The 24,389-nt window shown below is 35.1% G+C and overlaps 2 protein-coding genes across 5 annotated transcripts in view; one reads left to right on the forward strand and one right to left on the reverse strand.

The window, feature by feature from the left end:
* Window positions 1-1,832, forward strand: part of adgrb3 (adhesion G protein-coupled receptor B3) — a 208,129-nt gene extending 206,297 nt beyond the window's left edge. For all 4 annotated transcript variants that reach the window (XM_065296013.2, XM_065296012.1, XM_065296014.1 and 1 more), the window contains one exon: window positions 944-1,832. In XM_065296013.2, coding sequence (XP_065152085.1) covers window positions 944-1,132 — 189 coding nt within the window. In that variant the 3' untranslated portion in view covers window positions 1,133-1,832. The remainder of the gene's footprint in view (window positions 1-943) is intronic.
* Window positions 1,833-16,916: 15,084 nt separating this feature from the next.
* Window positions 16,917-24,389, reverse strand: part of lmbrd1 (LMBR1 domain containing 1) — a 118,601-nt gene continuing 111,128 nt past the window's right edge. The window contains exons 15-16 of the mRNA XM_065296016.1: window positions 20,077-20,168; window positions 16,917-17,746 (exon numbers count right to left, since the gene is read on the reverse strand). Coding sequence (XP_065152088.1) covers window positions 17,636-17,746; window positions 20,077-20,168 — 203 coding nt within the window. The 3' untranslated portion in view covers window positions 16,917-17,635. The remainder of the gene's footprint in view (window positions 17,747-20,076; window positions 20,169-24,389) is intronic.

Genomic DNA, 24,389 nt, shown 5'->3' on the forward strand with positions numbered 1-24,389 from the left:
TATGACTGACTATAAGTCATAAGTAATGTAAGAGCTTATACCTCTATGACATTTTATTAACAAATATGTAAGTAGTTCAAGTTTTTATCAGTTCTTATTCACTGATAAAGCATAAATAATCAGAAACAGGTATGCTCAGAATGCGTCTGTGAAGTTTTATCTCAAAATACCCCACAGATCATTTATTATATCATATCCAAAATGACCCTATTTGGGGAAGAGCAAGAACGTGCTGTTTTAATGTCTGTACCTTTAAATGCAAATGAGCTAAAGCTCCGCCCTCCCTTACCAACAGACAGTGAGCGCTTTCAGTTCAAATACTGTAGATGTGATTAATACAGTCTGAGACAATAGTATCTAGTGGACATAGTACAACTCACTGAGGGTGGATGCAGGACTGTAAGTGGGCGGGGCTTTATCAGTGTGACCTCACATTGATAAGAGAATCAAAGCGGCATGTCTAATGAGACTGCTTTGGTTTAATGAGGATTAAAAAACAAGGCGCGGGTGGATTTTGTTCATCGTAGGGTGATTGTGTTCACACACTGCTGACACACATTATGTCTAAACAGTGGATTTTGCATAATAGGTGCCCTTTAAGTGAACAATATCTGGGTTCTCAGAAAAGAAGTCACGAGCCGCCACTGGTCAAAAAGCCTGAACTTTAAGTATTAAAAAGCACATAAGTATTAAAAAGTTTTTCACACATTTAATGCAATGACATTCATGCATTTTAAGCAAGGCAAAAGTGTCCAGATATCTTTCAGAGCCGCTCTACTAGAACATATTAAAGCTCAGTGATTCACGCTTCATTTCTGCTTCGTGTGTTTTCTCAGCATTACAAAACGCTAACCGAGTGTCTGGAATGAGAAACCAGACCGAGAACTTTCCAGTAATGAGATGCTTTTAACGCGTCTGCATCGCCTCTTTTTTTTTTTTGTAGGACAAGCTAATGGCAAACAAGAACCCCTGGGAGAGCTTCAACCCGGCGAGCGAATACCAGAACTACTCCACAATGAATGTACTAGAACCCAACACAAAGAACTCTCTTGAGATGACTAGCGCCGAGTGGGAAAAGTGTGTCAGTCTCCCACTGGACGTGCAGGAGGGAGATTTTCAGACGGAAGTCTGAGGAATAACCAAGCGTTAGCTGGGACGTGCGTGACGCCGGACATATTTTGCACTGAAGACTTTTCACGCAGCCTTGGACCGACATATCTGGAGTCGAGGAGAGAATTGCAGGGACGATACGTGCCAATAAGATTTAAAAAAAAAATGAAGGCAGAATAAGACGACTTTAGAAAAAGACAAAAAACATCTGTGTTATCTTTCTTTTGTATTCGCACTCGTGTATTTAGTGGGGGGCAGACGTGTACAATATTGAACATCATGTGTTGGAAAAGAATGGGTTACCTTGAGTCCCAATTGAGACCTCTTAGAGAAATAAAAAAGACACGATGTGACGTGACGTCCACCCACTAGCGGCTCCGGGTTCGTTTTTTCGTTCGACAGGAGAAGAGCCCGGGAACACAATGTATATACTTAAGCAGGTTTTTAAAAAGTTTATAACAAAGTCCGTTTGGCCATTACTACACTTTTTACTTTCTAATATGAAAAGAGAGAACTATTCAGAGGCGAAGAGAGATTTTTTTCTGTCATTTAAAAACGAATGTTTGTCAAGCTACATTCTTCATTGCTTTAAATGCAATAAAGGTAATACTCACTTTTTTATGAATAATATATTTCAAAACTTTAATACTGCAGAATCTGCTTGGAAGCTCAGTAAAGCTCTCTCATCTGCAGCCCTGTATAAAATATTTAAAAATCCAAAATGTTGTATGGTGTAAATAAAACCTTTGTCTACATATGTTTTACTTTACGTGCCAAGTTTATTTTAATGAGAAAAGAGAAAATGCCAACATGATGAGAGATAGAGAGAGAGAAAGAAAGAAAGAAAGAGAGAGAGAGTTATAGTGACAAATGTTAACATTTGAAAAACAAAATGTAAATAAAAGAGGAAATATGTTCGTACTGCTTCAGAGAGCTTGTGAACTTACTCCTGTGTCGTGCCTTTCTCTCGTCTATGTCTCTGGCCTGTGCTCCTTGAGGTCCTGTGGAAATATTTGCAAGGTCGTTCCTAATTTAACAGGAGCAGACAATGAGAATAATGTCTGTATTTTTAGAGCTAAAATAACTCTGATCTGTTTTAAACTGCTGTCTTGTGTGGCACTGCTTATAAAAATAGCACCGTGAAGTTAAAAATAGCAGCGAGCGTGGTGACTTCAGGGTGTCGGTGTGTAACATATGTCATACCTTTCGTGCCATGAGCTGAGGTCCTGACAGGATAGAAAGACACAAAAACCCAAATAGCTTCAAATAAAAAAAAAAATGTTGAAACTTGATTTTTTTTTATAATCAGTTAAAGAAGATGCTTAACTTTCAAAACATGTTGATATTCAACACTAAATAATGCATGAGCTTCTTTATTTTCAAGATTTATTTATATATTAGTTAAAAATGAAGGACATGTCTTTATACAAGAACACCTCAATTTGTGCTAATTTACAAGCACTAAATGTTAATTTTACAGCATAATAAACAGGTTTTTATATTATCACAAAAGTGCTGCCTAGTTTGCACCAAATGTCGGTGTGTTGTCAGTGCTAATATGCTATACAGAAAAAGAGTTTTATTTACAAATAAATGAAAGAAACACTTGTTGGGTGTCACAATTTCAGCACAAAATCACTTACGGGTACTGTATGTGTAACACCATCTAGTTTTCATGCTGGTTTAAAGATCATAATTTATCTTGCATGTCCAATCATTTTCAACAATGATAAAATCTAAATTGCTTCTAATAAAAAATATAAACAAAATTATGCAAAAGCCACGGAGAAATTAAGAGACCACTTTAAGATGATTTTTAGTTTAAAAATGTTACTGTAGTTATGCAGCTGTTTGCCAGTAACTTACTGTAGATTTATGTTTGTTATTTACTGGCAATAGTTTGTTCAAAGTTAAATAAACATTAACAAGTCTTCACAAAATAAAACTGTTACAAATTAGCATTGCACACCTGTAGGTGATAGATAGGTGCATAGGAGAGAAGACCAATGAAGTCCAGTTCAGACAAAAACCGAGAATCCCCCACATTATCTGCTTGCAAAATCATAATCATGCATCAACTTTGGCATCATGCAATTGAAACGTTGCTTATGAAGTAATTTTTATACGGTTTTGCGAGCAGATAGTGTGGGGGATTCCCTTTGTTTTTGTCTAAATAAAACTATAAAATAGCAGTCTCATGCAAAGCATTCTGGGAACCAGAAATCCTCAATAACCTTTTTCTGTTTTTTACCTTGAGATTTTTGTTCCCAGAATGTTTTGCATGAGTCTGTTATTTTAGTTTTATCCTGTAAAGATAAAGACTTATTTAATTTTGAACAAACTGTTGCCAGTAAATAAAATGCATTTCAATCTACAGTAAGTTACTGGCAAACAGCTGACAATAATACTGTCATTTCTACAGACATTTTTTACCAGTGATTTGTGCTTAAGTAAAATGATCATTTTTGTTTCAACTACTGACAACATCTCTGCTAAATTGTTTTTATTTGCATTCATTTGAAGAAAACAGAAACCAACAAAAAAGATGCAATATTTTTAAATCTTGAATACTGCAGAGAAAAGTTTTTAAACGACACAACACTAATGTTTTTTTGTACTTTAGGAACAATTCAAAAATGAATACTTGATGCAATAACCCAGAATTTTAATCCCATCTTTCGTATCTTGTCATGCTCTCATCTGACTTTAGATGTAGGCAAGATGATTAAAGGCAAAACTGAAGTAAACTCTTAATGTTTTTTTTCTACAGCTTAAAAAAATTATTAATTCAATTTACTACATTTTTTAAGGTAAGTGGTTGCAATCAATTTATTTAAGCTACATTTTAACAAAAATATTAATAAAATATAAAAACTTTTGTTTAAATGTAGCTTAAATAAATTGATTGCAACCACTTACCTTAAAAAATTTAGTAAATTGAATGAATATTTTTTTCAGTGTATATGTGTCATATAAATCATTCAGTAAAGGTCTTTTTCTGTGAATATAAAGTCAAACTGGCCCTGATTCCTCTAGCTTGAGGCTTTAGCAGCATGTTATTTGTATAACAGTCATCTTTATATCATGAGGAGGTGGAAGCTCAGGGAAATCTGTATTGGTATCGCTGTGTGCATTGCGATCTCCAATGGAGCTTAAGCTGTAAACTAAGACAAGTGCTGTCATCATTTACAGATGTGCAGGAGCGGTGCTCACCGGATGTCCAGAGACCCGAAATAACAGAAAAAAACTGAAGAGTCGCGTATTTCTGTTACCTGCAGGCAGTCATCCATGACGTCAAGAGAATTTATTTAGGTCTCAATAACATACAGCAGCCGCTTGAGTCATCTTGAGATGTTTACCGCTTTAGAAATAAATCAAACATGATCTATAGACTACATAATAACACACACGTCAATCATGTGAACACATTGACAAACCATCTTCAATCCCATCAGACCAGGCCAACAATACTCAAGGAGATTATTTTAAAAGTCTCTGGGATAAGATTTAATACCTTTACCAGATTCAACTGGGCTTTATTGACTCACCCATGACAGGTGGGACAGTAAAAGCGGTTAAAGGGATTATACGCCCCAACTACCTAGACCTAATAATATGGGCCACAAGAGCTGGCTTCTGACTGACACATTAATATGCATTAAAATTATATCGAGCCACGGAGAGACGCCTGCTGCCATGGTGACGTCTAAGTTGGGGATTCATCCCACAGTCTGAATTCGTATCCATTTGGTCGTCTGCAGATAGATGAACTAAACTTAAATGAACTCTGCAAAGTTTACTGTAGATGAGTCACTCGGTACAAATGGTTGTTTTCTGAGAAATGAAAATTAAGAACTTGTCATTTGCGTGAATAACAATGTGAAAAAAGCTACCAAACGTTAACGAAAGCATTCATTACAATGCAAATGTTGACCTGAGTTCAAGAAAACTCACAATAATGACTTTTAGAGGAAGCGGTGGATAATAAAGAGCGTGAGACAGTCCTGTCATGCCAAACTCAATGACAGACTTTCTCTTTCACACAAAAGATCCCAAGCCACAATACTCATCTCTGTATGAATGCATTTGTCCTTTTCTCTTCTCAAATGTGCAAATCAAAACGTCAGATCTGCCACATTACAGACCGGTGGGAAATTACAGCAAATAAAATTCTGTACGCGCAGTGAAAGGACCCTCGTGGGCACTTGTGGCTCCTGCAGGGGACACATGGAGAGCTAAAACAGACTCATTTCTCTCTCTGTGTGTATGGTGGCAGGTAAGAGGACCGTTTGTCACGTGAAGGATCAGCTGAAAGATTGAATGAATGAATGTAGGGTGTTAAGTACGGTGGCCCTGAAGTGCAAACCACAACAACAAATTACTAAACAACAACAACAAAATAAAAAACACCCCAACAAATTAAAAAACAACAACAAATTAAAAAACACTATAGCAAATTAACAACCACTAGTCTACAGCAAATAAAAAACACAACAGCAAGTTAAAAAAACACTACAGCAAATTAAAAAACACAACTACAAATTAAAAAAACACTACAATAAATTAAAAACACAACTACAAATTAAAAAACACTACAACAAAATAAAAAACACAACAACAAATTAAAAACACAATTACAAATAAAAAACACATCTACATTAACCTACCGGAAGAGGTAGGTACCAGTGGGCAACATGAGACATCGCTGATTGGACGACACTGCAGTTTGGCTTTTGAACCGGAAGTTATTATTTGTTGTTGTTTTTTAATTTGTTGCAGTGTTTTTTATTTTGTTGTGGTGTTTTTAAATTTGTTGTGGTGTTTTTAAATTTGTTGTAGTGTTTTTTAATTTGCTGTAGTATTTTTTTAATTTGCTGTAGTGTTTTTTAATTTGTTGTAGTGTTTTTTAATTTGTTGTTGTTTTTTAATGTGTTGTTGTGGTTTGCACTTCAGGGCCACCGTAGTTAAGAGAATTAAAACACTAACCCATCGTTTCGCAGGCAAGACTTACGGCTAGTCCCAGACAAAAATGCGTGCCATTCGGCCAGGATTTCGGTGCGTCTTCCGGAAGTTGTATTTGTCGTCCACATACGTTATCAAGGTTTTCCTATTTTAGAAAAGCAACCATTACATTTTAAGGTAAGGATGAAACTACAATTTATGACTTTTTTAACTAAAATGTGAGACAAATACAACTTCCCAAAAGACGCTCCCGAAATCCAGGCAATGGCACGGAAAGAATGGCACGGATGGTCACCCCATGTTTGAGCTGTCTCAACTGAAAATAACTTTCACTGACAGCGATCTGAAAATGCAGCAGTGCCATAGATTTGTCTCAACATACACATCAGTAACATATTTTTCTAAGATGCATAACCATCTTAATTTAACTAAGGCTTAGTCCTGAAATAATACATTAGTCCAGGACAAAAAATGCAAACGTCTGCTCAGACTCTGACGTGGTGCTAAGCACTTTTCCACATCAAAGACAGTTTTTATAAATATGGACTTTGCCGTGGATTTTTGCGTATGCACACTTTACGATCAAATCTGTGCATACAAACACTTTATAAATGATGTGTCAAATCCAGGCACTGTATGCCCACTTGTGTAATCTGAATCAAACTCTTCAAGCCGAGTAGGCTTCTTGTGAACGTGCACTGAACGACCTGTAGGAGAAGAAATTGTTGAATAAAATTTTTTGTTTTCTTTTTTCTTTGTTGCACAAAAGCATTCTCATGACTTCATAATATTATTATTGAACTACCGATGGCACATGGACCTTTTGGGCGATTGTAAAAATCATTCTGCAGTCTCAAGGCAAGTCGTGTTATAGTAACAAAATGTTTTATTAATTAATTCATGTTAATTAATTTCCACTGGTTTTTGTGTTTCTGGAGGCGAATGTGTTTTTCGCCCTATCAAATTTCTATCAATGTCTTTTCGTGTCTGTGGCACGACTTTCTTTATCATGTCATTTTATATTTTTTCTCATCGTTCTTTCCTATTTTTAAATCATTGTCGCTTGGGGTTACGGTTAGTTCGGGGTTTGCGTGAGGATGTCATTTTATGCATTGGTTTCTACATGTTTTTCAACTGCTTTTTAAACTATTCTCACCTGCAGGGGTTTGGGTTAGGAAGTCGCAGAAAACGATTCTAACCCAAACCCCAAGCGACAATGGTCAAAAAATAGAAAACAACAATGAGAAAACAAAATATAAAATGACATGATAAAGAAAGTTGTGCCACAGACATGAACAGCCATTGATAGAAATTCGTGCTGGGAAGGACAAAAAATACATTCGTCTCCAGAAACACAAAAAAGCTGGAAATTAATGTCAACAAACACGAATAGATTAATACAAAATGTTGTTACTATAACACGATTTGCCGTGAGACTGGGTTGCTATGAGACAGGCACAAGCCTCATGGTTTTCATCAAAAATATCTAAAAATGTGTTCTGAAGACAATCAAAGGACTTAAAATGGTTTAGAACGACACAGGGGTAAGGTATGATAACAATTTAATTTGGGGGTTAACTAACCCTTTATCTCATTTTAACCCAAATGTTAGGTTATTTCTACACATAGTTGTGCACAAAGTAAGATATTTTAAGGAATATTTATAAACAAATAATGTTTTTTATTTTTTTGTCAGGGTCAGTGGTGTAGTGGGAAGCACTCCGATATGTGATGCTTTTGCACTTTTGGCAACTCGAGTTCAATTCCCGGCTCGTGGTCATTTGCCGATCCCATATCCCTCTCTCCTCCCCATACTTTCCTGTCCTCTCTTTAATCACTGTCAAATAAAGGCAACAATGGCCAAAATATATAACTTTAAACAAATAATTTTTGAGCACCATTGACTTCCACCGTATTCATTTCTTCTATAATGGAAGTCAATGGTGCTTCTGTTTCTTGTTTGATTACAAATATCTTCCTATGTGATCAGCAAAATAATGTGTTCAGGTTTGGAGGTTGAGTTAGTAATGACAGAATTTTTATTTTTTGGTGAACTATCCCTTTAATATCCACACAGCACGTCTCATGACATTGTTTAATTACTTTAAAGTCGAAGCGTCTGCTAATGGCTCCCTGTAGAACAGATTTGGGTTTAATTCTGCCGTACGGCTCCCCTGCTGCCAACTGGCCCTCGTGGCCTCACTTTAACTAAGCTCATAATGGCACAGGACATCACACAGCAAATACCAGTTTCTATTCTCTGACCTCTGACTCAGTAATTATCATCCTCACAAAGACCGTCTTTTCCGGACCAGATGGGGTGTGCTATTTGGGGATCTAGTCACTGAAGTGTGGATTCGGGAATTAGTCGGAGGTTTATAAGGTTGATGACAATTAAGACTTTTTTAGTTATTTATTCCTTCTGCCTGCACGTGCCGTCCAATAGCTGTAGTCACTGAATAATTATTTCCTTTTGACACTGAGGAACATTTAAATTCATTTACTTCCCACCTTTGTTTTTTGGGGGTGAACTATATCTTAAAATATATCAGTGCAAGTGTTGTGTCTCAAGCTCACCAGTAATGGATATTTATAAATGATGCTTTCAAAATTGACTGAAATATCCTAGTTTATCTAAGGCCTAGTCCTGGCTTAAGCTCATCCCTGTCTGGGAAACCATCTCAATAAGGCATGATGACTCAAATGGTAGAGAATCCACATATTGAATAAAATGTATAGCTTGTAATACGGTGTAAGTCACTTTGGATAAAAGCGTCTGCCAAATGTGTAATGCAAAACACAAAATGTAAAGCATTGCATAAGCGGCACAATGGTCATGTATTTAGTCCCTAAAGAAACACAAATACTAGAAAAAAATGTATAGCTAAAGTCACTGTAGATAAATGCAGATGCAAAGCTAAAAAATATATTGTCTGCTGTTAACCAAAGTTTTTCTTTTTTTTACGAACAAACTCGACAGATTGCTTTGGCGTGACTGCACGGCGTGCACTTGAGTCTGTTACGGCATATGACCGTCTTTGCATCTCCTGAGTTACAAATGATATTTATTTCATCACTCATCAAGTATACTATTTAAATACCTTATATATTACTGCCTCTATCTTCTCTACTTCTCTCTTTCTCCCTGCGGCTTTCCAGCAGTAACAGGCCCTAATTGGAGCTCAGGTTGTGTGCTCTAGATGTGAAAATATAGGAGATTATGAAAATAAATGTATGCAGTTATGATATAGGATTTGTCTTTTATGGACCACAGAGTGCAGACACTGGCAAACATTTGAACTGTGAACTCTGAACTATCCTATGAGATCTCCAACATCTATAAAGAAAAAACAAAAGGAGCTGAGATGTTAAAGGGAAGAGCCTGCGCTGAAATAGATCATGTTAACAGCTCCAGTCGACAGACCCGGAGGTTTTTCTTTGGAGCATTTGTAGTCGTTCCCATTGGATAAAGGGCAGTGAGGTTAACATGCTGAGAGCCGACAGCGAAACACAAAAACAAACAAACACACACACACTTCCCATTTACTGTGATGGAGCTTCCTTAAGGACCAGAAGAGCTTTGCAAACATCATAAAGCAGAAGTATTGACACACACGCAGTACTGCTGATACAGTAAATGTTGCATAATGACAGAGGAGCAAAGTGGTGATCACATCAGACTGTTTTCCTTTAAATCATAAATGTTTCACCAATCGTTATTAAATACTTTATTTGGGTCTCAGCCATGGCCGGTCCCAAGCCGGGTGAGAAAGGAGGAGGGTTGGGCGTGTGGCCAGCAACCCGACCACCGTAAAATCCCACACGCTACAGAAACCAAAGAGGACCTTTTTGTTCCACAGGGAATCCAAGGAGATAATTAAGTAATAAGTTATTTGGGTCTTAAGCGACACAATGTATATCTATCACTGATCTCTAAAGTTTCTCGGTATAAAACTGTTCTAATATTTCATTAACAAATACAAAATGATAACATACAGTAAAGTATACGGGATTATGTTTTAAAATTTTATTTGTCATTAAACGGATGCAAAAACTATAACCCGTTATCATCACATAATAAACCCCATTAGGTGAAACAAGATCTCTTGGCTTTCGGGTCGGGGTTATGCATGCAAAGGGATGTATATCATGTGAAGGTGTAGATTATATCGCACTTAATGTTATCAGTGAGACTATAACTAGGAAGAAACTTCATGCTTAGGTGAATGATAAAACCCATGAGAGGAACCAGAACCCTTTTTTGACAGCGTACAGTATATATTTATACAGATTCAAAACACAGACAACAAATAATTGTATTGTAGACTAAAGTGTATCTCATGCCCATCTCACTTTGGCCCCAGTTCTCCCCTACACTGTCAGAAATAAAGCTACAAAACTGTACATTTTCTGTCACTGGGGCTGTACTCTAAGTTTCCGTTTGGTTCCTTTATAGGAATACTAAACAGAATACAATTTTGGGTAGATTATCGTACCTTAAGGACCTACATTGTTAGAAAAAAGTCAAATTATGTACCCTAGCTGTGAGTGGGGCGGCACCCTTTAAAAAGGTAATTGTATGGACCATTAGGTACAGATATGTAAACATTTAGTAACAATATGTACCTTTGAAATACTAATATGTATTTTTGAGGTACTAATAAGTTCTCTTTAGTCCCAGTATGTACCTCTGAGGTACTAAAATGAAATCCTTAGGTGCAAAGCTGTACTTTTTGAAAGGGTACAGCCCCAGTGACAGAAAAGGTACAGTTTTGTACCTTTATTTCTGAGAGAGTACTCAAAACTTTTGTGGAAACGATTACAGATTTAAAAAATTAAGCCAATTCAAAATTAAGTGAATAATATTTATCAATTACAACTAAGCCAAACTTAAAAGTTTATATTTTATTGTATTTCATATTTAATTACATTACCCTTAAAACTATTTATATTTTGTTCACAAGTCACAGTAAGAAAGAATGTGAGTCATGTGTATATAAGTGTGAAGAGCTCAGTGCTGGCATTGACTTCACAGTTATTGCTTACATGATAAAACAACACATATCTGACCTACAGCATTACACTTCTGAACAATGGTACACAAAAATTAAAACTCTTCAACATAAAAAAACACTATTTTGTCTTTCTCTTTACTGAAAAACACATAAAATATCACTTAATAAAATAAAATGCTCTCGTAATGCAGGCTCATGCAAAGCATGCTGAGAACTAGAAATCCTCCTCAACCAATCGGGTTAATTTAACGTTAAACTGAAGTACATGTCCAGTACCAGACTCTTACTTATTTTAACTGGAAAATGTAATGCCATAAATCTCATTCCAAAAACACCAAAGTTTGTAACTGTTTGCATTGTAAGGCTGAAATGACATTTGGTAGACATCAATAAAATATTTGAGTTAGCTACACTTCAAAAAATGACTCTATTACGTAGTATTTCTGTCCTGTTTTTAGTAGAAATATCTAAAAAATTCTTAAATCAAGATGCTTTTTCTTGATGAACTCACACATAAAACTTTAAAGTTGAATCAACTTTTTTTCACTGGTTTGAATAGAGTTCACTGATTTTAAATGAGTACATTGTACAGTTTGGGTTTACAGTGCAGTTTTCTCCTAAGAAATCCAACAATAAGATGAATAATTCAGAAGAGAAAGTGTCCTCTGTGTTCCAGGGCTATTGGGTACACTTCAATCTCTCTCCTGGCAGGTGCCTTTCTAGTGAATGACTAGAGTCACATTCAGCTTAAAATAAAAAAAAAAACATCCTCATTCAGTGGCCTAAGAAAACCTCCACATACCTCCTTGTCTGATTTTACAACATAAAGGTAAACGGACAGACATTTCTTTTCAAAGTACCTGTATTAAGGTAGGTTAATATTTAAAGAGTACAGTGCAGAGAGGCTATGTTATACATAAACACATGATCATTAAACTCCCTGTCAAGTCAATCTAGAAAAGTGTTTCTGCACACATTATAAATGTTAGAAATGTATTGCTAAAACACCTCACAAAGACTGCGAACTATATAGTACTGAATCACAAAGTCAGAGAGTTTAGGATTATTTGGGCGGGGCTAAAACGGTGGCCCGATGATGCACTGGAGCCACCAAGCATGACCCCGTACCTAACTAACACAATCACAAGTATTTATTCAGGATATAGCTGTATTTGAAAATTGAGAGACGGCAGCTTTCCCACAAGTGGGTGTGGTTTCAGCACCAACAGTGGACACGCCCCCACCGCATTTTTTCCAAGATTTTGATAACTTATTTTATTAACTTGCCTTTTTTTCCATCATTCAAATTTGTTTGAGTTAATTACACATTTTTTTGTGGTGTGACAAACTGAGAACACATTTAATATCTGACCACAGGGACTCTGCAGTAATGTTGTTTTTCAGAGTCACTTTCTACTGTAACTTTTCCCTGTTCTGAAAGAAAAACAGTCAAAGTCCAGTGAGAATCTATAACAGTTCAGACTTTACATTCAATCCAAGAGCTCACTGTATCGGTCTCCTATTTGGTAGTAAATCAATCCAAACAAACTGCTTTTAAAAGTATTGTTTGTAAAATCCCCTTGACCCCTCTTGCGCCTCTACGAGAATATTTTTCCACCTTTGGGCTTTGGAGAAGTGAATGAATTCCATTTGAAGATGAATAAAGAGAATGGATTAAAAACAGTGCTCCTTACCTTCCTGCATTTTTTAGGTTGACCGTGTTTCAAAATGAACAAGGTTAAAAAAACTGAGAAGCAAACAAGGAGAAACTTCAGCTGGCCAGTCCTTCAAACCTTGCAAGGAGGCAAAAAGTGGTCAGTATTTAATAATGTATTTTATAACACGACTCTCTGGAATACTTGATTCTGATTGGACGATCACAACATTCAGAAGTCTGCACTCTTAAAAATAAAGCTCTTCACCTGTCGTTAGAAGCATCGTTCCTTGTTATTCTAATATGTAGACTTACATTGATCATGCTTTTGAACAAAATAAGCAAAAAACATGTAGTACAATGTATATCCATCATTCTAGATATATTACAATTTAATTTGACGTCTTTAGGTTTGTAAACAAAATTAAAGTGCTGCATTTGAAACTGCGCATGTGCACAGTCATACGAGCTTTAAGACCCTGGGGAATCCCTGGGAGGAGTGACGTAAGAGGGAACTTGCGCATGAATTAAATATTTTGAAAATAAACAATAGATAACTAAATCATGATAACAAAATCAGTCTTCCGATGCAATATATGTTATTTACAGCAATAATCTAACATTAAATAGATTTGCACAGATTAATTAGTACTTCACCTCCCACGTGACATCATCAACCATGTTGTTAAACCAACATGGTTCAAACGACGAATGTGCGACAAAGTTACTATGCTTTCGGGAAACTATGTATCGTACTATGTTGGTTCAGCAGCAAGTTACATCGTTGTTCAGGAAACGCACCCCAGGTCAGGATTTCGTGTGTGTCTTCCAGAAATTGTATTTGTCAACCAGACACGTAGCAGACATGTATTTTGACAGACACGTATTTTAACATGACGGGTGATGCACATACGTTTACATGATGCACCGAACACATATTTTGACACACATAACGGGCAAAATAAATGTGACGAGCTTCCCATCGTGTATCCTCGAAAAAAACATCACCGGCCGCCACTGGACACCGCTCATCTGGGAACTCACTGATATTACATTTGTCTATATCTTTTTCTAATGCCAAGTTTGTTTTTTTAAATCAATATTCTGCATTTAATTATTTACTCAAGCTTCAAGTAGCTGTGTAATAAGCGGTATAATATAGGCCTAAATCCAGTCTGTTATAAAGTCCGACCAGGTATCAGGCGTCGTCTTCATTTTGCAAAAAATAATCAAATGAATGAGCCGTTAACCAACATAGATATGTTAAAAATGTCACATTCAGTGTCTGAAATGTTTCTAAATACTGTTTGAAATACGTAAAAATGCTGGTGAAAGCTTTGGACACTTTGCTGTATTATATTTCTCATAATTCAAAAAAGCTTTTGATCTCAATGTTCAAATGATGTTTTGATCTAACCTTTTGATCTATTATTTCTCTAAAGAATGAGTTTGACTGAAAAATGAAGGAAAACAGGCAGCGTACACGGGAACCCCATATGGTTTCATAAACAATACTGTCTATAAGCATCTAAGATAGATCAAGAAGTTGCTTGAGAGGAAAGTTTATCCATTACGGTTCTGCACTATTTGTATGCTTCTCATATTTGACACGAGTGCGTCAGTCAGATAAGAGAGATTAATATACAGCATCAGTCAAAAGTTTTTTCTTTATTTGTATTTTTCAGACACTATAGATGGCTTCGGCAGCAACAACATACTGCACACAAACAGCTTTTGTGGAATAAACACAACTTTCACAAAGAGTTAATAACATCAGAGTAATTTTACAGTAGATTATTTATGATAACAAGGGAAATAAATGTAATAAGTAAATTAGCTTTATAAATATATTTAACGCGTATCAACATTTATTTTACACAGCAACATTCAAGGTTAACTACAGGTCCTTGAATTCTTGCCTGGCACCACACAGTTGTGATCCATGCTCATCACCTCGCCTTATCTTTAGCAAACCAAACCATTTTATTTTTGACAAGGTCATTGTGAGATCAATTCGGCCCCTAGCCAGACCAATAAATAAATACAGACCAGAAGTTCACTTCAGTTCAGGCATTTAACTGCGTGCATGTATCCGATGAAACGGTTACAATAACCTTATCAAAAGTATGGTGTAGCACAAAACAAATTCAACTTGTTTCCATAAGTTACATTAACTGATCACAGGTCAAAACTTAAAATACTACATTAAATTGACTGGCAAATCAAGTTGTTTTAACTTCATGTTGCATTTTTTTTTACAGTGTAGGAATTATGCTATGGAAGCTAACGTTGTGATGGACAATATTATATCAGGGAAAATTATGTGGTTTATGATATCTATACTTAAATAACAACTCAGTAAAGTTCAAAAGCTGTTCAGTTTCACACAATGCATGCATGAATGAATTCTGCACAAACGCTAACATGACAAAGACAATGACAACGATACGAAAATGGGATGACAAGAGACAGAGTTTAAATAGGCAGACGTTATTGATTACAGGTGTACTATAGATGAGGTGGGTAATTAACAAATAGAGACCAGGTGACAATAATCACTACACAATACAAACACAACACACAGAACAGATAAATATCAACCCATAGTTTTTAAAATGGTTACTGGAGAAAAAACAAACATGACACTCAAAGTGAAACAGCACTGAAATATATTACAAAAGTAATAAAATAACAGTACTGAACCATGAAAATATGCTAAATGAAATAAATAAAAATATATGAATTATATTAATAAGTACTGAAGTAAATACATCTGTGAAATACTCCCACTCGTAACTTTTAAATAACATACATTTCTATTATATCTGTAATCTTGTACTTTATTTGTTTTAACACTTAATGATTATCTAATCAAAAATACAAAAGATGTATTGCATTGATGATAAAAAGAACTGAAATCAGATTTGATTTGTTAGATATGTTAAGGTAGCTGGCAGCATATAGTTCACCTTCTCTTGTTATTAACTTAAAATATAGATAAAACTAACAAGCTGAAAATAAACGAATGCAAATCGATAGTAATAATCATGACATTAAACATTTGGGTTGGATTTATCTGCGTGTACTGTATCTTTGTGAAATTGTTTGAGGTAGGGAGAACACTTTTTGGTTTTGGCTCCATCATTCAAAAAATATTTGCGTTTGATTAATTATTTTTACACAAGCAACACACACACATATCTGCTACAAATGACCATTTGAAGTTTATTTCTATTGCTTACCATTTTTGGAAAATTACACCAAACGTTTCAGGTACAACTTACCCCATAGGTGGGGTTAATAGTAACAGGCAGGGGGGTTAGTTGTAACACTTGATAAAATTAAGTTTGCAGGCAAATATTTTAATACAATTGTGTCTATACAGTATACTTAAAGTGGATATTGTTTATATGTCTGCCAATAATAGACAGGTATCTACACTGTATTCATTCATCCAGCCCTTTTCTTACAATAGTTCAATTATAAATTAATATAAATGTTTAAATATGTGAGAAAAAGCAGCACAATTATGACAAAAAAATACATTTTATACGTGACCCCGTCTGTAAAAACCATACTATAGTTTCAAAATCCAAATTCTGAGATAATGAGCATCAAAGTCTGATTTTAGTCATTCATTTCATTATGACTTCAATCTTTGACGAGATCTTATTCAATCAATATTAAAGATATGAACAAAAATAAATTTGACACACAATGTGACTGGCACATTTATTTTGTTGGCAGCTAGCAATCATTTGTGTGTAGCCTATTTAAAACAACGGCAAGAATTACGCTATTAGCGGTTTTCATATCATAAGTGCTTAGGGGTTAACACAGTGTTAAAATTTACCCCGCTGGGTCAAAATATTTTCAAGCCCACCAAAAAAGTTGCTAAGAGCTGCAGACATTTCAAAACGATGCTGTGTTTTAGTCAACAAGACACTGATTAATATGACATAGCATTGGATTTGGTATCTTACACACCCAACTTAGAAAACAAATGAATGAGTTCATAATGAAATGAAGCAATGGATGCAATCGGAAAAACTATTGGCATGGATTTTTGCTTATAGCCGATTGTTTCACATCTAATCTACAGTCTAAAGACTATAAGATCATTATATTTAAATATACTGTATCATTCATAATAATGAATCATTTAAAACCAGAGATATTGTTTCAGTCTTTATTACTGCTTTAAATCCTCATATAACAGTACAGAACACCCAAAGAGGCTAACACTGCATTATAAATACATTTTTACAATACAATTAAAGTCTTGTCTCAGCTCCCTTTAATGTAAATGTAATTTCAACAATTCAGAAATAAAAGTCTATCTCAAATAAATGAAGATGAGAAAGAGGTTTTTAAGATCATAATAGTAATTTAACCAAGATTAAAGGAACATTAAACATGGCTCACATCAAAAACACTGAAACTAGATGCAAAATCACAGATAAACACAGCATAAAACTCTCTAATATCTTAAATAATCAAAATAAGAATCTATTTTTTACAACCAAAAATGTACCCTATTTTTTCCAAAGATAACTTCCAGGATTCAGAGTGACTTCTTTGTAATACAGTACTGTAGTTTAGAAAGAAATGCAATTGAACATGCATATGCAACACGCACCCTTACTAGTGAGTGTCAGTAGCAGAAACAGTTTAACAGATCAGACCACAACTATCAGTTAAACATATAACACAAAACCTATTTGGCATCATAAAAGACTCAATTATACATACAGAATGTGAAGATTTCTCTGAAAGACAAATGAAACGCTAACACATTTTTACATTCCAACTTTGAAGTTTAGTAAAACTGAACGCTTAAATTTGATTTGAATAACAGCAGTGTGTTTAGTGTTAAGGTGAAGTTAACTGGAAGTTAATGCACATATTCATCATCACTGACATCCGAGTCATCTGGATCAACTTCACCTTCAATCACAGATTTCTTCCCTTTACAACATGAAACAACCAAACCGATGAGAAAAACCTGCAACATACAAACAGACAAATGATCAATATACAATATTATTGTCCCTTAAACAAAACAATGACACTTGTGATCAGTGTTGGCAAAATGAGTTGGAATGTGTGTTGTCTTACTTTGAGCTAGAGGCGAAATGTAGATTTTTTGTTCGAAATTGTCATAAAAATGCCCTCGTCTAGCGATCCCAATGCTGTAAATAGTCATTAAACATCTAAAATGATCTTTATTTGTATGTTTTCTGAGAGGTGTATCATCCTAAATGCTTAGGGTCAGATTTACCAACGTGATCTCATGAGAATACGTCTTTATTTTTACGTGTGGTTGTATCATACGTACATTTACTTACGTTTAAAACACACTGAAACATATAATATCAACTTTTTGACAGGACTAATATGTAAATTATTTACGTATTTATAGCTTTACAAACGTACAAATTTGTACGCAAGTTATTTCTATTCATAAATATTAAAATCACAGGTATTGGTGTTTTTTTACTCATAACAATGACATGTTTTCAGTCATATTTTCTGACTTATTTAAGAAAGTTTACCCGTTTAATGAAATGATTATGATATTCAGAGAATTTCACAATATTGAACATTTTAAAACTTTAAAATGAATAACATTTCTGTATTTATTTTACTATTTTTTAATACTGAGTTTGTTTGCCATGACACACAAAAACACGTTAATTTTCTCCTATGCTGTCTTCTATGCGATACGTTATTATTACTACCAAGCAATAATTACACCAATATACAACATAAATTCACAAAAGATGTTACTTTGATTCATTTGCTGTAATCCACATCTTTAAAATTCATACGATTGCGAGGAACAGATCCAAATTCAGCCCTTTATCCAGCGATCTTGATCATGAAACTGTTTTGCGTCGGACTGTAGTGGCTTAAAATATCTTTTAAATGCTATATTGTTACTATTGTTATTAAAATGTTACTAAACATATCTGTCCTTTACATTGCATAATATAAAAAGAATAACGGTACATTATGTATTTACACATTTTGTATAAAAAGGGTTTGGGGTAGGGTTTGGGCTTAGGGTTAAGGTGGCAACATATCGCTAAATGTTTTACATTTTTTCGTTGCAAAAACTTAATAATGCTACGTTAAAATGTTGAAAATATGTCTACATTTTATGTTTAAATATCTATTTAAAAATACAAAAAATATGTTTTTTGTTTTTGAAAGTTACGTGTAAATACTACTTATTAACAGTGAGACCAGGCTGGATTCACTAAATGGGGCAAATAAGCATGAGAGAGCAATTCCAAAAAAGCACTGATGGGAGTTGTAATATCTGCTGGTTATTTACTAAAAAACAGCTGATTTTCATAATGACCACCACAATCTAAGAGCAGCGCAAATGAGTTCATGGTCGCAAAAAAGCAAAGCTGATCTTGAGTTCAGCACCACGGACATCACAGCAGAAAATTCAGGGTGTGTAATCCCAGCTAACCAAGCCATAGTACACCGAAAAGAACTGGAGAACAAAATATGAAGGGTTACAAGAAGTTTTGAAACACCTGCTATTGTGTGACTTCTCCTAGTGACTTCTATTTGATTTCCTCCAGCAAATAAAAAAATAACATGGCTTGGCAAACAATATTTTTGAATAATATGTTCCTCTGTCATTCTCTCTGTGATGCCTCTTTTTTAAGACATGCTTTATCCAGCATTAAATAATGGCGCAAATACCAGTAATAATCATACGCTCAAATAAAGTGTAGCATTGGGTGAATGATTTAAATAATTTTGCATCTGAAAAGGAAACTCCTTAACCACACCTTATAAGTGCTAATTATCCACTGCGCATCTTTAGTAAATCACGACTGTTGTTATTTAACGACAAAATGATGGTTTGCGCTGACGCAAGCTGTTAGTAAATCTGTCCCTTAATGTAATACAAAGATGCATCTCCATCCACATACGCGTCTGACAATTTTGTTTTGATTTAAAAAAATGCAGGATTATAAAATAAATTGCAGAACCTGATTGATGTTCAAATAGTTATTAAGAGAGATAAGACTTGAAAACGATCTTCCTCGCACCGACTGACAGATCTAAAGCATGCATACAGATGCACGAGCGTGTGACCCTGATATATACACAAATACACAGAACTACAGATTTAAAAAATATCCGTGTTGATAATAATTCACACAGATATAATGTGTTATTTCTTAATTGAATGTTTGGTTAACTGTTGATAATCTGTTAACTCATGTTTGAATATTTGCTCATTCCAACTCAATCTGTCAGCATGTGTCACATTTTACTGTATGTGAATTTACTCTTCTACAGACTTACCACAAGGAACGCCCAGTTGCCAAAATAGTAGATGGTGCTGAAGAACCAAAACTTGTGTAGGAACAGATACGATCTTGTCACTGTACACTGGTCTGTAAAACAAAATGTGAACAAAAAGTCCATAAATCGTCTTAGTAGTGAAATACTTCATTTCTAGTCATACAGTTCTTCAAGACCTGTGGCGGGTGTGTCTGATAAGGGAAATATCTAAAATCTGCTTGCTCTTAGATGTATGCCCATCTCTCTCGTTTCTAATTCTTGTTGTCCTAATAACAATTATAAACAAACGACCAATCGACCACTGCTTCAATCCCATTTGTTGTCACTCATCATATGCATAGAGTTAAGGGTTTCTCAATTTTGTTGCATTGCTGGACACACCCCATCTTGTCATCAACAGTCACTGTCGCTCATGTCATCAAAAATCGACAGCTCTTTATTCAAATCAGGACTTTCAAGAGATTAATCGCGATTAATCGAATACAAAATAAAAGTTTTTGCATAATATTTGTGTGTGGGCACTGTACATTTGTATATATAAATGCACACACACGCGCGTATGTATTTAGAAAACATGTACAAAATATTAAAGGGATAGTTCACTTTAAAATGAAAATTCATCATTTACTCGTCATGTTGTTTTAAATCTGTATGAATTTCTTTTTTCTAATGAACATGAAAGAAGATATTTTGAGAAATGATGGTAAACACACAGCTGTACAGTAAGTGACCATAGACTTCCATAGTAGGAATAAAAAAAATTGGAATTTAATGGGTACCGTCAACTGTGTGCTTACCATCATTTATCAAAACATTTCTTAGTCATTTATCACAATACTTCCAAAATATTTTTCTCCTACTATGGAAGTCTATGGTCACTTACTGCTGTGTGTTTACCATCATTTCTCAAAACTTTTGTGTTCATCAGAAAAAAGAAATTCATACAGGTTTAGAACAACATGAGGATGAGTAAATGATGACACAATTTTCATTTTTAAGTGAACTATCCCTTTAACATGTATATAAATATATTAAAATAAATATGTTTAGATATTTTGTATTTTTTATATATATATATTTTATATTATATATAAATGAAAAACAACTTAAATAACATTTTTCTTAAATTTTTTAATTAATAATAATTTTTTTACATAATAATTACACGCACACAAACTTTGATTTGTGATTTTGTATGCGATTAATCGTGCCACTTGTAGTTTAAATGGGTCATTAAGAAGAACTGTCCTTAAAGGAATATTTCATTTTCTTAAAAGGAAAATCCAGATAATTTACTCACCACCATGTCATCCAAAATGTTGATATCTTTCTTTGTTCAGTCCAGAAGAAATTATGTTTTTTGAGGAAAACATTGCAGGATTTTTCTAATTTTAAGTAAGGGATAATGTAGAGGCAGCCGGTAGTTATCGGGAAATAAGCCCCCACAGTGTGATCAGGACCCGATGCGAAGCGGAGGGTCTTGTATCACACTGAAGGGGCTTATTTCCCGATAACTACCGGCTGCCTCTACATTATCCCGCTTATTACACGGCTACTTGTCACATAAGAAAAAAAACTGGACAAGAATATGAATTTGAAACATTTTATTGGCATATTTGTTTTAAATTAACATTTTTATCCTTCCGCGAAACTTTGCACAGATGCATAAAATGATCGTAATACCTTATTAAGATCCTCTGCTTCATACTTGTCTGTCTCCATTTTTTTCTCTTTTAGCCAGTCTTTGAGAAGTTTTAATGCCCATTCTGTATTTTTTTGTGTGTTGGCTTCGTAGCTGTCATGCTCTATTTTGTCAAGTTCAGTCTCAGTAAGCTGTCTGTGTCTTGTCGTGGTTGTCCAGTGTTTGTCACAAGATGGCGCCAAACAAACAGTAATCTTTATTGGCGCGGAGCGATCTTACTCGTAAAAGTAGTACCGGCTATGCGTTATTATTTTGGAGCGGTTATTATTCGAAAAGAACGAACCTGCAAATGTCTCAACTGACCAATCAGAATCAAGCATTCCAGAGAGCCGTGTAATAATGGACTTTAACAGAGCCCAACACTTAATACTTAACTCAATACTTAACAGTTTTTTTCAACGGAGTTTCAAAGATCTCTAAACGATCCCAAACGAGGCATAAGGGTCTTATCTAGCAATACGATTGTCATTTTTGACAAGAAGAATAAAAAATATGCACTTTTAAACCACAACTTTTCGTCTTTAATAAAAACTTTTTACATAATAAATCCAGCGTGACCTAACGTAAATGCGTAGTGACGTAGGTAGGTCACGTGTTACATATATAAAACGCACATTTGCGGACCATTGTAAACAATAAACTGACACAAAGACATTAATAAGTATCAGTTGACATACAACAACGTAGGAACGGTCCTCTTTCAAGACGCTTGTACAGTAAACAATGGGGCGGAGTTTCGCGTTCGTCCTCTGTGACCTCTTGACGTGATGACGTATTGCGTGGGGTCAGCTGGAGCATCACGACTGGATCTACATGACGAGAAGTTGTGGTTTAAAAGTGGATATTTGTTATTTTTATTGTCAAAAATGACAATCGTTTTGATAGATAAGACCCTTATGCCTCGTTTGGGATCGTTTATAGTCCTTTGAAACTCCGTTGAAAAAAAACGTTAAGTGTTGAGTTAAGTATTAAATGTTGGGCTCTATTAAAGTCCATTAAAATTTGAAAAATCCTGCAATGTTTTCCTCAAAAAACATAATTTCTTCTCGACTGAACAAAGAAAGACATCAACATTTTGGATGACATGGTGGTGAGTAAATTATCTGGATTTTTCTTTTAAGAAAATGGACTAATCCTTTAAGATACAGTAAGTGGATGGTTTCCATTGTGTTCCTATGTGATTACTAAGGTCTGCTGCTATTAGGTTGCTAAGATAACCTGGTTGGTTACTAAGGCATTGCAAAGTCTTTGCCAGGGTTTTGTTGCTACATTGAATGAGCCCACTCTCCAAATATAGCTCATGTCCCTAATTTCAAGATGTAATGGATTGAACTGGAGCACGACAGAAACTCTACTAAAAAGAGAAGTTTGTGACCAATACACTTTTGTTTTATGGTGTTTGAGGGCACCTCCGTTCTCCGTCAGCTTGTACTGTAAAGTGTTACAAAGTGCTCTCCAGGGACAAGTGTAATTTTCATCCAAACATCTTGTGAAAATCACCTAATGGGAGGCATGCAAAAATCATCTAGAAATCAAAGTATTATGTTTGTAGTGAGTAACCACCATATGAGGACACAAAGAGCCACTGTAGGGAACATAATCCACAACAATCGTACTGTATGAGCTCTTCTGGTTTCTGCAGCCAGCCACACGTTATGGGTTTTAACTAACAATAACAACACCACACCGGTCTTTACTTTTTCACATGAGAGGAGAAGCTGTTCACAGCACAGACAAACATCTAAAGCAAATCTAAACCTTGCAAATTGATGGTGACACATCGTGGGGCTAGCGGGAGATTATTTTTTGTTAAGACAGACCTGTCAATCAACTTTGAATGCACGGTTACCTTGGTGTAAAATGGAGTGTTGTTTACATTTGGGTTAAAATAATTGCCACTGGGTGGGTCGGACTCAGGTTTCATTTTGTTTAGTTTGTCTTGTGATTTTTGATTTATGCACATCAGGTTCAGTTAAAAAGTGATTTGGGTCATTTAGTGTCGAGTACATTACTTTGGACCTGAGAAGACCTCTACAGGAAACTTCAGAATGTTGGTGGCAGTATGAAGAAACATCTAGCCTGTTTAATCTGAGTAATGTTGGAGTATCTTGGTTTGAGAAGCTGAAGATAGTTAAAGTAGATGATCTGGGCACACGGATCAAACAGGGTTGAGCGACACTAAAGCCGAAGGCTTGTAATCGGCTCAATCTGTAAGGCTACTGGGACGGCAGGTGCTTATGAAGATCCAGCCGTACAGAACATGTTCCTCAGAAAGAGAAGAGAAAAGTGAAGCGAAAGATCTGATACTTAATAGTGATCTGATCTGATCAAGATCTGATACTGTTTGTACTCAAAATGACTTTGTTCATTTAACTTATTAACTTACAAAAACCAATCAAGTGCAATTAACTTAAAATGATCAGTTTAAAATGCTGTGAGGAATACCCATAAGCCCTTGCACCTGAACATTTTGAACCATTTAATTATGGTCAAAGAATAACAACTGATGGGACATAAAAACAGTTGTTAATAAAAAATGTTACACTCTTTGTAGCATTAGAAGGTTTCCCGCAGCACTTTTCAGTTCGGGCGGCCCGCCTAAGCTGGGAAA

The sequence above is a fragment of the Paramisgurnus dabryanus genome, chromosome 20 (genome assembly GCF_030506205.2).
Source record: "Paramisgurnus dabryanus chromosome 20, PD_genome_1.1, whole genome shotgun sequence".
Taxonomy (NCBI): Eukaryota; Metazoa; Chordata; class Actinopteri; order Cypriniformes; family Cobitidae; genus Paramisgurnus; species Paramisgurnus dabryanus.